The sequence below is a fragment of the Mauremys mutica genome, chromosome 8 (genome assembly GCF_020497125.1).
Source record: "Mauremys mutica isolate MM-2020 ecotype Southern chromosome 8, ASM2049712v1, whole genome shotgun sequence".
NCBI lineage: Eukaryota > Metazoa > Chordata > Testudines > Geoemydidae > Mauremys > Mauremys mutica.
In genome coordinates, this window is record NC_059079.1 from 30,624,212 (window position 1) to 30,639,417 (window position 15,206).

Consider the following 15,206-nt stretch of genomic DNA (forward strand, 5'->3'; position numbering starts at 1 on the left):
TTTTACTGTTTTTTTTTAATACATATTTTATACTTTACTTTAATATTTGATTTAATTATTCCTTTTACCTAGTATCATTTCTGAGTACTGGGTATTTTATAGGATTTTTGGAGGGACTTGTGAGAAGTGTTACCATTTTGATACAGCATCAGAGACAACTTTTTAAAGAAAATAGGGTAGCTTTTTTTAATGCTAACGTAAGTCAAAGGAAAGAATATCACTCACTGTTTATCAGTTTCCAGACAACATATTCTGTCTCCAAGCATAATTTAGCTTAATCTATAAAAACATAATGAGCGGGAATGGAAAATTTTAAATCCAGGCGTTAAAAAACAAGCAATTAGTAGTTTTCTTTATTAGTAAGATGGTTTTTAACCTTTTTTGTCATTTTAATTCTAAGGACTGAGTTTCAAGATCACTATCTACTTCTTCATTATCACTGAAAGCTTAGTTTTTCTGTTACTCTTTACAGAAAGAGCTATTGCAAGACATGAAGTCAGAGAAATAGAACAACGTCATACAATAGATGGTCCTCGACAAGATGCAACACTGGATGAAGATGATGATGTGGTGATCATTTACAACAGAGTACCTAAAACTGCAAGCACATCCTTCACAAATATTGCCTATGACCTTTGTGCAAAGAACAAATATCATGTTCTGCATATCAATACAACCAAAAATAATCCTGTTATGTCACTGCAAGATCAGGTAAGTTAAATTTATGGAGATGATGGTATGGGTTTTTAGCCACTTCAGCAGTTTTAATGTATTAGATATTTTATTGTGTGTTCAGCACTATTCAGGAAAAAGCATTTTGAGTGTGTACATACGTCCACAAAGAATAGTAATTTGCTATTACAAATATAACCGGAGGAACAGATGGAATTGGGTGCCATTAGAATGTAGCTTTATTAAATAAATTTATAATTAGAATGACATTTTCTCTGTATATGGAGAAAGTTAATATTGTTTCATTATGTAACAAGATTAATTTACCACACTACTTGGCATGATAGAAGTCTCTGCTTAAAGGTCAAAGACTAGAATAAAAAGGGATACGGTGGCTCAGGACTGACCTGCATTGGCATAGCAATGTGTAATACTTGTCTAGTATATCGTTTATTCACGTTATGCTTGGCTGTATATAGTGCTTCCATTTCACCACTTTCATGTGTATCAAAGTTAACTCTCCAAAAATGTATTTTAAATGAGAAGAATAAAAAGCTCATTCAGCTAGGTGAGTTATAAATTACTAGAGATGAAATAACATAATGCAATGAACATCTCAAGGAAAATTGTATTAGGAAGTATTATATAATGTTCAGCATTATATTATATAATGTTCAGCAAGTTTTCAGTCCACTTCTATGTCCCTGAATATTTCTAAGTTCTTTTTTAAACCCTATTCTTTAAAAACCCCTCACTGCATAATGTTGCTCTGCTTACAGTGTTTAACTTAACAGAAAATCATTACTTGCAAAATTAGTTGTGCACAGTTGTGTATCTAATTTGCAATGCAGTTACTGTGAGTAAATTCACAAATGTAATTGCATATGCAAGTGACCAATTAGACCTGTTAAAGTATACAGTTGTCCAATTTGCATATGAAATCATGTGCCTGAATTAGTCTCATAAATGCACATTCCTGACTTTAAAAATCAGATCCCAAATTTCTGTTAGCCTATTTTTTCTGTAATATAAGTGAACATGGATCAACTAAATATAGCATTACTGGTAATGCTATAGCTGCTTGTGGCATATTGTCAAGTCAGGATCAAGATTCTGCATTATTGTTTCACCTCAGTAGCTCTTAGTTATAGGTAAAATAAAGTAAGAATAATCATTGACGGGGATAATGAGCTGTTTTCTTAACAAGTAATTGAACTGTGTGTGTCTGTCTCTGAGAGAGAACCTACGATTGAAACATATTTGGTTTTATTTCAGAATTTTGGATAATTTAAATTCAGAAAGCAGTGTTTCAATGGACAATATGAATCACTGACTTAAAGAAACTGAAGTAGTTTTCATACCAAGGCTTCTGCCAACTATATAGTAAATATTTGATAAGTCAATATTTTTTTTAAATAAAAACTCTGGAAAGGATGTAACGCCTTCAAGCTTCAGGGCAACCTCTATGGGCTTAACTCTACCATATGGCTGTTACTAGCACAAACTAAAAGGTACCTAGTTCACATTAATGTAGTCCTCTTCAAACAGGTCTATGTTAATGCAAACTAGATACCTTTTAGTTCACACTAGGAGCATCCCCATCAGGGAGCTGGAGTATTTTGGTGTGCATTGCAGTTCACACTCCCGTAGCCCAAATTATTAGGTTGTGTAGACAAGCCCTAACTTTTTGGGGTGATGAAACTTTTCTTGGTGACAGGTTATGCCATTCCTGCCTACGTAGGATTTCTACCTCTTGATCCTGAACACGGTACCAAACTAGATGGATCACTGTTCTGCTTCAGTGTAGCAATCTGTGTTCCTAAATTCAGAGTGGTCAGTTGTCATGATTTCCTCAAGTCCTTCCCAGAACTGGGGAGTCACAGGTTTTCTGTCCACCCCTTGTTGTGTCTCCTGCAAATTTTTGGATTTTTGGCAGCCAGTCAAGGGCTGGTTGCTGTGACTCCATTCCCTTTAGAACCAGCCAGTAAGGCTCCTACACGGTCATCTGTTCCACCCTTCCTCCAATAAGCAACTCAGATGGCACTGCGGGGGAGGAAATTATCTCCAGAAAAAGGAATAATAAAATAGCCAGCAGGAAAAATACAGCCAGAGAAAGAGAGGTGTATAACAGCAAGGCAGTGGGAAGAAGCAGCAATGCAATAGCAAAATGATTAGCCCTGCCTATTGGGAGAAAAGGATCATAGCAGTGGAGCAGCTGCTGCTGTTGACAAGAGACGCATGCAGCCTGGGAAGTAAGAGGCCTCAGACTAAGGTAACTGTATTTCCCAAAGTGGATATTTTCCACTAACGTAGTGCTCTGAATAAGTTCATCATGAAACACTGAACAAATGTCATCATCATTCACCTTGAGCAAAAAGACAGTTTTGGTAGTTTCTTTAGAATTTTCTCTTCACCCCATACTGCATTCATTCTACTGGACTGTTTGTTCCTGGTGAACACACAGCTAATTCTACTCAGTATAGCAATATGTCTTGAACAAATATTTAGAAGTTATAAACAAAGCCAACATCATAATGAAAAGCTGGAACAATTCAGGTGTCTCAAAAGAAGTTCCTGGGACAGACAGTCATAGGAAAAAAGCTACATATTTGGTCAGTACTGCAGAGAGGAAGAAGGATGGATTTAGGGACAAGGAGAGGTAATTGGTGGATTGGGAGTAAATTGTGTAGTAGGACACCAGTTTTGTGCTGTATTCAGTTTTTTTTAATGTAAATTTTCCCCGGCTTATTTTGCTGAGTTGATGTAGGACCTTTTAGCCCCTCCTTTTAGATCACTGGAATCATTTTAAGCTTCCAGTTACCTAGAAAATTGAACTTCTTCATTCATTCCTGTTTACCTTGCAGTACTTCTTAGCTCCTCTGAGTACATTTGATCCAGTTTTCAATTCAGTGAAGCTCAGCTGAGCTAACACCTATTAGGAGCTCTGAAATAGCCTTTGATTTATTTTTCTAAAAATACCTGGAAAACACTTTAATAGAAACTCATTCACACTTACTTGTATTTTCCAAAATAACCTCAAAGATCTTACTTAGTTTGGACACAAACTTTAATCATTCACTCTTTTGTGAGCCCCAGTAGCTACAAAACCCTTTAAAATAAAACAAACAAGCAAACAAAAGCCAACCCCCATTCAACAGGAGAGAGGGACAGAGAATTGTAAGAAATAGTCATCAGTGACCCAATGAGAATAAAAATCATTTACCTCCAGCATGGCTGTGGGTTGTCATAAAACTTCAGAAGTTCTTTGTAGTACAGGTCCACATCTTAAGCCAAATGCAGTTGTGTACAGCAGCTCACTTACCCTGTCTTGGCTTGTGCTGGACTGAGTATCATCTGTTGAAAGATAAGCTAAGAAAAGTCCTGGCTAAATCATCTAAGCAGGCCTCTGATATACATGATGACTGTATGCTATGATTGATAAAACCTTCTTAGCCATGGGTTTTGCCTGGACCAGTATGAAACAAAGAGTAATTAACGGTGGTTCTTTGAGTGGTGCCCCTATGGATGCTCCACTGTAAGTGTGTCTGCATCCCTGTGCCGCTGATCGGAGAACTTTGGTAGCAGTGTCCACTGGGCCTGCACATGCACTATGTTTCCTTGTGCTGTTGCACGAGGCTAGCCAGTGCGCATGGGTTAGCCGTCCTCAGTTCCTTCTCACACGCCCATGGTTAGAGACGGAGCCTTTTTTTTAGCTTTTAGAAACCCTTTAGCCTTCTTTTGACTTTTATTTGGCCTTGACTTTTTAAAAAAAAAACTAGAAAAAAGAATAGATTTTGTTCTTGTGTTGACCCCTTGTGGGTGGGAGGAGACCCCATGAAAAGGGTATTCCTGGCTCTCCAGGCCTGAAGAAATGTCGCACTTGCAGCAAGTCAGTCCCGGTGCACTCCCAGTGCATTTGCTGCCTTAGCAAGGGCCACGTCCAAAAAAAGTGTTCCCTCTGCCAGCAGCTCCTACTGAGATTCTTCTGTTGGTGTCCAGTACTGTTGACAAGCCCACAGATCCTTTGGGCATGGGCATCGAATCTTCGGTAGAGAGACACAAGGTCAAATGCTCTAAGACATTCTCGGTATGCATTGGTACCATCAGCGGCAGTGGCCCATCTGCCATTGGAAAGATCGGTATGGGTGAGGTCCTCATCTCTCCCAGCACCGCTACTGATGCTGGGATGCTCAGTACGGGCAAAATTTCATCAGGCCAGTGACCTGGCTATGTCGGAAGCTCCTGACTCTCTGCCCCTCGCTATCGAGATCACAGCACAGAGCATGGCCAACCAAAGGGATTTCCGCACAATCATTCCATGCCTCTCTGATGTCAAGTGAGGGATCGGACAGTGAGCCAGATGGGGTTTCTCTCTCTTCCTCCTAAGCTTTATATGGGACCTGATATCAACAGGGTCTGTGACTGTACCACCAGATGGCACGCCACCATCTTGGTATGGTCATCCGTGGGCACCTCTGCCAGGCCATATGCCCCCGCAGGGGCCATACTAGGACACCTGGGTGGTGCACCACCAGCCCATCTCAAGACACCGAGCATTGCCCAACAGCTTCCCAGGCATGCCCCTTGGCTACATCATCGCATGCCTTGGAAGTGGAGGAGCGAGAGGTGGACACAGAGGAGGAGATCACACTCACGGCCATATCCTCTTCCTCACTGGATGAAGCAGTCATGCTGTTGCCACCGTCCATGGCGGATGACTTCCACATGTCTCAAGCTGGTGAAGAGAGTGGCGGACACCCTCCACATACCATTGGAGGAGGTTAAAGATATGCACCACTAGCTTATCGATATCTTCCGTGCCTCATCTACCTCCAAAATCACTCTGCCAATTAACGAGGCCATCCTAGACCTAGCTAAGATGTTGTGGCAAATCCCAGCTTCGAATTGCAAGTGGACAGACAAAAAAAAATTATGTCTCCGCAAAGAAATGAGAGTTGCTATTTACTCACCCATTGCTCAGTTTCATTGTGGTGAATGCTGTGAACGCTCATGGTGAACAACACCGGTTTAGGACAGCGCCCTATGACAGAGATTGGAAACATCTTGATCTCTTTGGCAGGAAGGCATACTCCTCAGCCACCTTACAATTTCGAATCTCCAATTACCAGGCGCTCATGGCAAAGTATGAGTATACAAATTACAATAAACTACAAGTAGCAGAGGGGTAGCCGTGTTAGTCTGGATCTGTAAAAAGCAACAAAGAGTCCTGTGGCACCCTATAGACCAGGGGTTGGCAACCTTTCAGCAGTGGTGTGCCGAGTCTTCATGTATACACTCTCTAATTTAAGGCTTCGCGTGCCGGTAATACATTTTAACGTTTTTTAGAAGGTCTCTCTATAAGTCTATAACAGGGGTCTCAAACACGCGGCCCACGGGCCGCATGCAGCCTGCCAGGGGCCAGCAGCCGGAACCCCAGAGCTGGGCGGGCTGAGTGGGTCAGCCCGCCCAGCTCTGGGGTTTCGGAGGTGGGCTGAGCGTCTCCGCCCGCCCCCGCTCTGGGGTTTCAGCCGCCGGCTCCTGTCAGCCTGGATCTCAGCCCACTGACAGCCTGGGGTTCCTTCACCCAGGCCAGCAGTGGATGCTGAGTGGGACTGGCGGCGGGACCCCAGCTGACAAGGGGCCAGCAGCGGAAACCCCAGAGCAGCAGCAGGCTGAGTGGCTCAGTCCGCCCCGTGTGCCATCAAAAATCGGCTCACGTGCCACCTTTGGCACGTGTGCTGTAGGTTTCCGACCCCTGTTATAGACTAACAGATGTATTGGAGCATAAACTTTCATGGGTGAATACCCACTTCGTCAGACGCATATTCACCCACGAAAGCTTATGCTCCAATACATCTGTTAGTCTATAAGGTGTCACAGGACTCTTTGTTGCAATAAACTACAAGACTTTGTTGATAAACTGCTGGATAGCTCCCAGGATTCCTTCCAGGCCATTATCCAGAAATGGCAGCTGATAGTAAAAAAGCCTGTGATGATGAGACGAGCATTGTGGCTTCCCCTCTTGGGTTTCCATGGAGGAGGTGAGGTTCATTGCCGAGAAGATCAACGCCTCTCTCCACTCCTTGTAGGATTCCAGGGCCACTCTCAGGTCACTGGGAATCTATACACTGGGGCAAAAGACACTTCAGCCCTCAATACCAACAAAGGCCTTATTCATCTGAGTTCCCGTCATAGCAGCACTATGAGCCACAGAGGAAAAAGGGAAAGTTCTCAAAATGAAAGTCTTTGGGTTACCAGTCCTTGACCCAAACACTTGCCCCTAAGCATCACTTTTGACGGGCAGGTTGTGACACCACGAGATCACTCCCCTCTACTACCTGTGACCACACATCGATTTGGCAACATTCCACAGTGCCTGGGAGTGCATAATTTCAGAGATCATCAGATCCAGATATTTCATCCACTTCACCTCCCTATCCCCTCCACAACACTCTTCCCCATCCCTCTTCAGAGACCCTTCTCACAAGAGTCTACTATGGTGGGAGATAGACTTCTGCAGTTAGGAACCATAGAACCAGTACCTCAGCATCTACAGGGCAAGGGGTTCTACTTGTTACTTTCCCATTCCCACCAGGAAAGGATTTCAGAGCTCTCAGCAAGTTTGTCAAAGCTCAAAAGTTCAAGATGGTCACCCTATTGACGATAATTCCATCACTGGAACAGGGAGACTGGTTTTCGGCCATCGACCTACAAGATGCCTACTTTCACATCTCAATACTACTGGCTCACAGATGTTTCCTCAGGTTCACTCCTCCCCTTTGGACTTCCATCGGCACCCAGAGTATTTTCCAAAGTTCTCTCAGTGGTGGCCACCTATCTACGATCTCAAGGGATAATGATCTACCCTTACCTGTGCGATTGTCTCCTCAGAACCCAGTGCCTTCAGGAGGCTCGTCGAGCCAGTGAAGACACGATACGCTTGTTCATAAAGCTGGGCCTGCAGATCAGTTCCCAGAAGTTGACCCTCACACCAGGGCAATGCCTAGAATTCATAGGGGCCGACCTTGATGAGCTATAGGCCAAAGCCTTCCTACATCAGGACAAATTTCTATCCCTGGTGTCGCTTATAGACATGGCTCAATGCAGTCCCCAAGTGCCAATGAGAATCTCCCTCCAGTTCTTGGGGCATATGGCAGTTGGCACAGCAGTGATTCCACGCACCAGACTTCACATGCGATGCCTACAGCTGTGGTTCAGCTCGGTTTACAGACCAAACAGGGACAATCTGGGCAAAGCCCTGTCACTGTCCACCAGGATCAAGAACTGGTGGAAGAACCCGGCCAATGCATGCAAAGGGATCCCCTTCTTACAGGCACCACCTTCGTAACTCCTTACCACTACACATCCCCTCATAGGATGGGGCATGCATTTAAACAATATCACAACAGAAGGCAAATGGTCACCTGCAGAGATGTCCCTGCACATCAATCTCCTGTGCCAATTTCCTCCCACTGACATCAGGATCACATATAAAGGTCCTGATGGACAACATAGCCTGCATGTATTATATCAACTGCCAGAGAGGAGCCAGATCACCCTTTCTATGCCCAGAGTCAATGAAATGGTGGAACTGGTGAAACTGTGGAACTCTCACAACATCACCTGATCCTGGCTTACCATGCAGAAAGTGGTAGCAGATAAGTCAGTGGCCCTTTCTTGCATGACCACGTGTGGGAGATGCATCCATCAGTACTTCATGACTTGTTTGCACGGTGGGCAACACCGTCCATGGATCTGTTTACCACTTACCAAAACAGGAAGTGTCCACCGGACTGTTCCAGGGCAGGTATTGAACGGCACTCTCTGGGCAATGCTCTCTCCTCTCATGGGACAAGGACCTTCTTTATGCCTTCTTTCCATTTCCTCTTCTGTTGAAGGTCCTGCTAAAGATAAAGAGCGACGGAGCTTATGTAATTTTGATTGCTCCCACATGGCCGAGACAGACCTGCAGCTCGCAATGTGCCCACTGATCTCCGTTCCAGCCACTCTGCACCTTCCCTCTCTCAGGACACAGGGTGTATCATACATTCCAGCTTGGGGATCTTCCACCTCAAGGCATGGATCCTGTGTGTTCCAGAACCTAGAAAGCTCATGCTCAAAGGAAGTGCAAGTAGACACAGTGTACGCAGTAGAAAGTCCTCCGCAAGACGCACTTACCTGCAGAAATGGTCCAGGTTCCAGATTTGGTGCACGTCCCAACAAATCTCTCCCGTCAGCAACTCTTTCCCATATTCTGGAATATGCCCTGACCCTTAAAAAATCGGGGGTTATCCCTAAGCTCTCTTAGGGTCTACCTAGCAGCTGTTACAGCATTTCACCAACCCATAGAGGGGCATTCGGTACTATTGCACCCAACCACTGAAAGGTTCCTTAGGGAAGTCACAAACTTCTTCCCTCAACCTTGACTTCCTGCCACCCTCATGGGACCTAAACCTAGTGTTGAAAGGGCTGAATAGGCCTGCCTTCAAACCTATGGCCACCTATTTGTTAGTATATCTATCAAGTGAAAACTGTCTGTCTTGTTTCAATTACCTTGGCTAAAAGAATAGGGGAAATAGCAAGTCTGATGGCACATTCCCGTACACTGTAGTCTTCCCTGACAAGGTTACACTTAAGACATATTCAAGGTTCATCCCTAAAGCAACCTTCTTGTTGCACATGAATCAGTCTATTCACCTTCCTGCCTTCAACCCCAAGCCTCACTGAGACAATAGGGAGGCCATACTGCATGCCCTAGACGTTAGGACAAAGGCCTTCAAGAAGTTCCCTAGACTATTTTTCTCTATGACGGAAAGATCTAAGGGCTCCGTGATACCAGCCCAAAGACTATCCAAGTGCATCTCAAATTGCATCAGACAGTGCTACCAGATTCGTAACATGTCCTCTGTGGACTCTATCTGTACACGTACATAGTACTGTCAGCTGTGATGAGCGTGACTCCAAAGTCCCAGTCCTCCAAGGGGGTTACTGCTTGGGAGTCACCTACAGTGGAGCACCCATAGGGACACTACTCAAAGAAAGAAGAGGAAGCTATCTCCTTGTGCAGTAACGATGATTCTTTGAGATGTGTGTCCCTATGTGTGCTCCACTACCTGCCCTGCTCCCCTCTGCTTCGGAGTTCTTGCTATGACTCTGCAGTAGAGAAGGAATTGACTATGGTTAGCCCAGGCACACTGCCTAGCCTCATGGTGCAGCACAAGGAGATACAGCAGATGTGCAGGCCCAATGGACACTGCTACCAAAGCTCTCCAATCAGCAGCACAGGGATGCAGACACACCTACCGTGGAGCACCCATAGGGGGACACATCTCAAAGAACCATCATTACTGTGCCAGGTGAGTAACATCATCTTATCTAATGCCTTGAACTTCTGAGATGAGATGCCAGTCCAAACCACTGGGACCAAAGAGAAAGATTTGACTACCAGACCTACACTTAAAAGGTCATTTCCTGCCTATTCTCCCCAACTGGAATCTGAGAACCCAATCCCCTGACGTGGTTTGTTAGAAACTGAGCTCACAACCATTATATTAGCCATATGGCCATCTTTTAGATTGGTCATTGAAGAGGTCCAGTCACTAAAGGTTTGGGCTTGTATAAGGAGTCCTTTAGGGCAGGGTATAAAGGTCATAGCCCAGTAAGGTATTCTTAGCCCTTGGAATACCCACCCTACTAAATAGAGCGTGTTTGAACAATATGTTCCTTCAGAAACCTAATCCAAGTAGCAGCCCCTTCGTCCCTCACAAAAATGTGGCTCCCAAATTCATGAACATCTGCTAAAGTGGTGAAGTCCCATATGGACCAATCTCCAAGGACACAAGGGGTATGTTAAGGTGTCCAACCCTTATCTAGTTGCTTACCCTACTGGTATGTTCCTTTAAAAAAAAAGTATTTGAGTTGACTTCAGATTCATGCCTCCCACATTTATGTTTATGCACCCACTGTGCAATAATACATAATTTACTGATGCTTATTTATTGCAAAAAGATATGCCTTGCACTACACACTTCTTTAGTAAATTTCTGGATCCATGGAGCACCAGACAAAGAGAGCCCCATTGTCAAGGGAGCCTCCACTGAAAATGACTTACTTGCGATCTTGAAGCACGTGCTTCCATATGGTCAGCAAAATTGTTTCATCACAGTAGTACACAGAAACAATGTCCTTGAGTTAGCCAGGTTCTAAATAATACAGGGTTTTATAGATATGAATCAAAACTTTGAGTTGCATCCTGAAACAAATGGGAAGCCAGTGCAGTTTGCTTTGCAGCATTATAATAACACCTTGCTGTCCTCAACCAGACTTGATGAAAGTTAACTTCAAGGGTAGCATTAAGCCCAACAAATTATTTTAATCCATTTAGGAGATGCCATACATAAGCTCTGCATCAAAGGAGGAAAAGCTGCATATGACAGAGTAGCATGAGCCACTTCTACCTGGGAATTTTAAGAGCCAGTGGTTCAAAGGAACCTCAGGACAATGGACAACTGATGCCATCCATTCCAAGAAATAGCAGCATAACCTTACAGAATCTTCACTGGCTTTGTTTCATTTCTGAATTCAGCACATGTTCCTCAGTGGCTCATTTTATCAGTGGCTCATTTGTTCAGATTATCATCAGATAATGATCTAAGGTTATCCTTAGATACCAGACTTTTCTTTTCTGAATCTTTGTGTCTCTTTAGTACCACTGCACCTGTCTGCCTCACTGACACATTGGAGAGAGGAGTCACCAGGCCTAGTGAGAAGTGGTTGGCTTTAGGAGGGGATTTGCAAGCAATTTTCTCCTCCCTGTGCTTCTCAATTTTCCACTGATTTTGAAACTTGGCTAAGTAACGGGTCTTTGCTGTTCCCTTCCACATCTATAAATGCTTTATGTACAATATTTTGCAGTCTCCCTACTTTATTTGTATATATGTACTCTGTGAAGTGTTCTGTGATACTTTTTTCTGTGGTTTAGTTGTATAGGCCATCATTCTGTCTGAGCTTAGTACAAGGCTAGTTCCTGGTACTTCAGTTAATATCCAAGTGTGATTCTTAACTATTTCCTTTCATTATGTGAGTGATCTACCCTCTGATTTTCAGCTTCAGAAATGGCATATCACTGCCCTACAGGTGGTGAGATTCAAATTTATCAACTTTTCTTTATTAATCCAATGCACCAGCTATTAAATAATCTTCATAATTTTATTGTTCTGGGTGTTAAGACTCTTTTCATCTAATAAAACTAAGCTATCAGCATTTGGCTGTCCTATTTTATCTTAAAGTGATCATACTTTGCAATTTGGGCCATGTATCTTATTTTGTACTGCATGATCATCTTCCAGATGTGAGGTCTGTTTCTATCTATTATGGAGTCTGCTTAGATCTTGATCAGCTCTTGTCTAAGGGCTAGTTCATGCCTTGGTATGATCTAAGAACATAAGAACGGCCATACTGGGTCAGACTTAAGGTGCACCTAGCCCAGTAACCTGTCTTCCAACTGTGGCCAATGCCAGGCGCCCCAGACGGAATGAACAGAACAAGTAATCATCAAGTTATCCATCCCCTGTCGCCCATTCCCAGCTTCTGGCAAACAGAGGCTAGGGACACCATCCCTGAATAGATTTAGATTGTTGTGTTGAGCTTTTGGGCTTAAATTAATTTTTCCTAGTAATAAGCTCCAGAGAAGAATGCAGAACCTTAAACTAAACATAGTGCTGAAATGCAGTCTGGCGGATGGTCCATCCAAAAATTAGAATTTTGTTCCTTTTGAGCAAATGGTCCACCAGGTTTGATGCCTTCATGTCCCTGTGAAATAGATCCTATTTAAAAAAAAAGAAAGTTTCACCTAACACATTTGAAGACAAAATCGTTCCCTTCTTGTGGAAAATCTGTTGGAATCTGAATACAGATTGATGGATTTGGTCCCTGTTGCTCACTGCTGAGGGAGTGCCTTCAAACTATGTTTCAGGCTAACAAAAAGTACTAATTAAATAGTTGTTTGTATTGATCATATTTCTGACTTTGCTTTCTTTGCCTTTCTGATTGCTACTTTGTGCTTCATATTTTTTTTAGCTTTAAATTGTGGCTCTCTAAGATGAGTCAATTGCCATGTGCTTCTAAATAAAGTATCCTTTTCAGTTAGTCATGTGTCTTTTGGTAATATTCATAGTGATGGATTTTTATCATAATGCATCGTTCAGTTTTACTTATTGAATGGAACATATTATTGTAGGCTAAGCATCAGCCATTCCAAACAGTATTGGACTATTGACTGTTTTCTACTTTTGTAGGTGCGATTTGTGAAGAATGTAACTTCCTGGAAGGAAATGAAACCAGGATTTTATCATGGACATATATCTTACTTGGATTTTGCAAAGTAAGTTACCCAATGATTTGTTTCATCTACAATGGTTGATACTATTTATATTCTTAAAACTACACAGTGGATAAAATATTTCCTTCCGAAACATGATAGTTTTGCCATCTTTCAGTTGTGGAGTCCAGTAGTTCAAGTAGATTATGTTGATCCATCTTAAATATTACTGCCCTCTAGTGATCAGAATCTGACAGCCATTTTTAAAAAAATTCAAACATTGAGTGTCCTTCAAAATAGCAATATTCCCTTTAGATTTTTAGTATAACTTTGACCTGTTTATTGCATGATAAAAAAAGAATTAACTCATTGTTTAGGACCTGACTCCACAAGTTAGCAATATTATTCCTTGGTTGAGCAAGAGGAGTGCCTTTGCCTGAGAATTTCAGCTCGTTAGGATGAGTGTGTCATCCTAGTGATATGCTTCACAGGCTGAGAAGTTTAGACGAAGTCGGTTCCCAAACACACCACATCTAATAAGTAACACCACATAACTGGTATTCAGTTTGGTTACTTTGAAGTTTGTGGTTCACCATACATTTTTAAACTTCTTTAAATTTAGTTTTTAACATGCCTCAGTTAATAACGTACCAATACATTAAAGCGGTCACTTTTGTGCTATACTATCTTTAAAAAAATACATAGAAAATACACTGAATGATGTTCCCCTTTGTAGAGCTTAATCCTGCTCCCACTGAAGTCAGTAATAAAACTCTTATTGGCTTCAGTGGTGCAAGATCATGCCCATATTCCGCATCACTTGTGTTCCTCCTCCTTTCCACTCAGACAATTAACTAAGACCTCAGAGGGTAAAGATCTTTTGGTTTGTAGACTTTAAACCCCTCTCTAGAAGTAGCCCTATTGTGAAATACTGACTTCCTGGCACTAAAGATTAAAATTTCCTGTCTGTAATATGTATACACTTTCACTTTTACCTAATGTCAGTAAATACATTTTTGAGATACTGCAGGAAAAATGTTGGTTTGACATTTTTATTTATTTATTTTCTATTTCAGATTTGGTGTTAAAAAGAAACCAATTTACATTAATGTCATAAGAGATCCTATAGAACGACTAGTTTCTTATTATTACTTTTTGCGGTTTGGAGATGATTACAGACCAGGGCTACGAAGGCGAAAACAGGGGGATAAAAAGGTAACCTAAGCTTTAGATTCTGCTTTCATATTTTATTTGTACTAAAGTTGATCTGAAAATAGCTTTAATATATGGTTTGGCAAAAGCCATATTTCTTTAAAAAAAAAAAAAAGTTTTCCAAAATATTAGTGGGTTTAAGGTTGAAATTACACCATTGAATTTGTGTTAAGTTTGAAAATCAGAGCTGTTCTTGGATCAACAATGGTGATGCTGGTGATTTTGGTAGGTGGCATGCTCCACTTCGTGTTGGTTTTGAATCAAGGTGTACAACTCCATATGCTGTTAGACCTTTGAAGAAGTGTAAATCCAAGATTCTGACTTCTTGTCAACAATTGTTTGTTTGAATTCTGAAAAAAATTGAAAGAATTTTCTTGAAACTTTGCAAACAAATTAATTTAGGGCTAAAAAGTCTGAAAAATCTCAGCCTAAATGTCATTGTTGTAAATATTCAAGACTATAAGCATCAAATGAAAAGACTATTCTATCAGAGGCATCCAGAAATCCATTCCTGTAAGAAGCTGAACTGAACCTGCACTCAAAAGCTGTCATGCTAAAAGAACATGCTATCACGCTGTTGATTTTGAACACTTAATATTGTGATAGGGCTTTAACATATGCAAAGTGCACTATTTGAAAAGTGTGGTGTTTGAGATACATGTTCTGTGCTTTCGTACCCTTCTTTAGAACTGACCGGGATTGACCTAACTTAGCATATTCAAACAGCAAGACCTCACTTGCTCAAGCATTGTTACAGCTTCCTGTTAATTCCATAATTTATTTATCCCAGGATGCATTTATATATCTACTATAATATATATACTGTTGGAATGCCTCACTTTGGATAGTACTTGCATATAAGTAAACAAAGTAATGCAATATATTTGCTGAATGCACTGTTTTTAAAGAGGTTGAATTTGACCCAAAATGTAAGTTTTGTAAAAGTAAGCTTTTTACAAAACTTAAGAACTGAAAATTTTCCATTCTTTTTTTTTCCAATTTC

The 15,206-nt window shown here is 41.8% G+C and overlaps 1 protein-coding gene across 1 annotated transcript in view; it reads left to right on the forward strand.

Annotated features, from left to right (window-relative positions):
* The window catches only part of HS2ST1 (heparan sulfate 2-O-sulfotransferase 1), a 165,676-nt gene that overhangs the window by 124,994 nt on the left and 25,476 nt on the right, over positions 1 to 15,206 (forward strand). Inside the window, exons 2-4 of the mRNA XM_045026723.1 lie at positions 473 to 711; positions 12,969 to 13,054; positions 14,068 to 14,206. Coding sequence (XP_044882658.1) covers positions 473 to 711; positions 12,969 to 13,054; positions 14,068 to 14,206 — 464 coding nt within the window. The remainder of the gene's footprint in view (positions 1 to 472; positions 712 to 12,968; positions 13,055 to 14,067; positions 14,207 to 15,206) is intronic.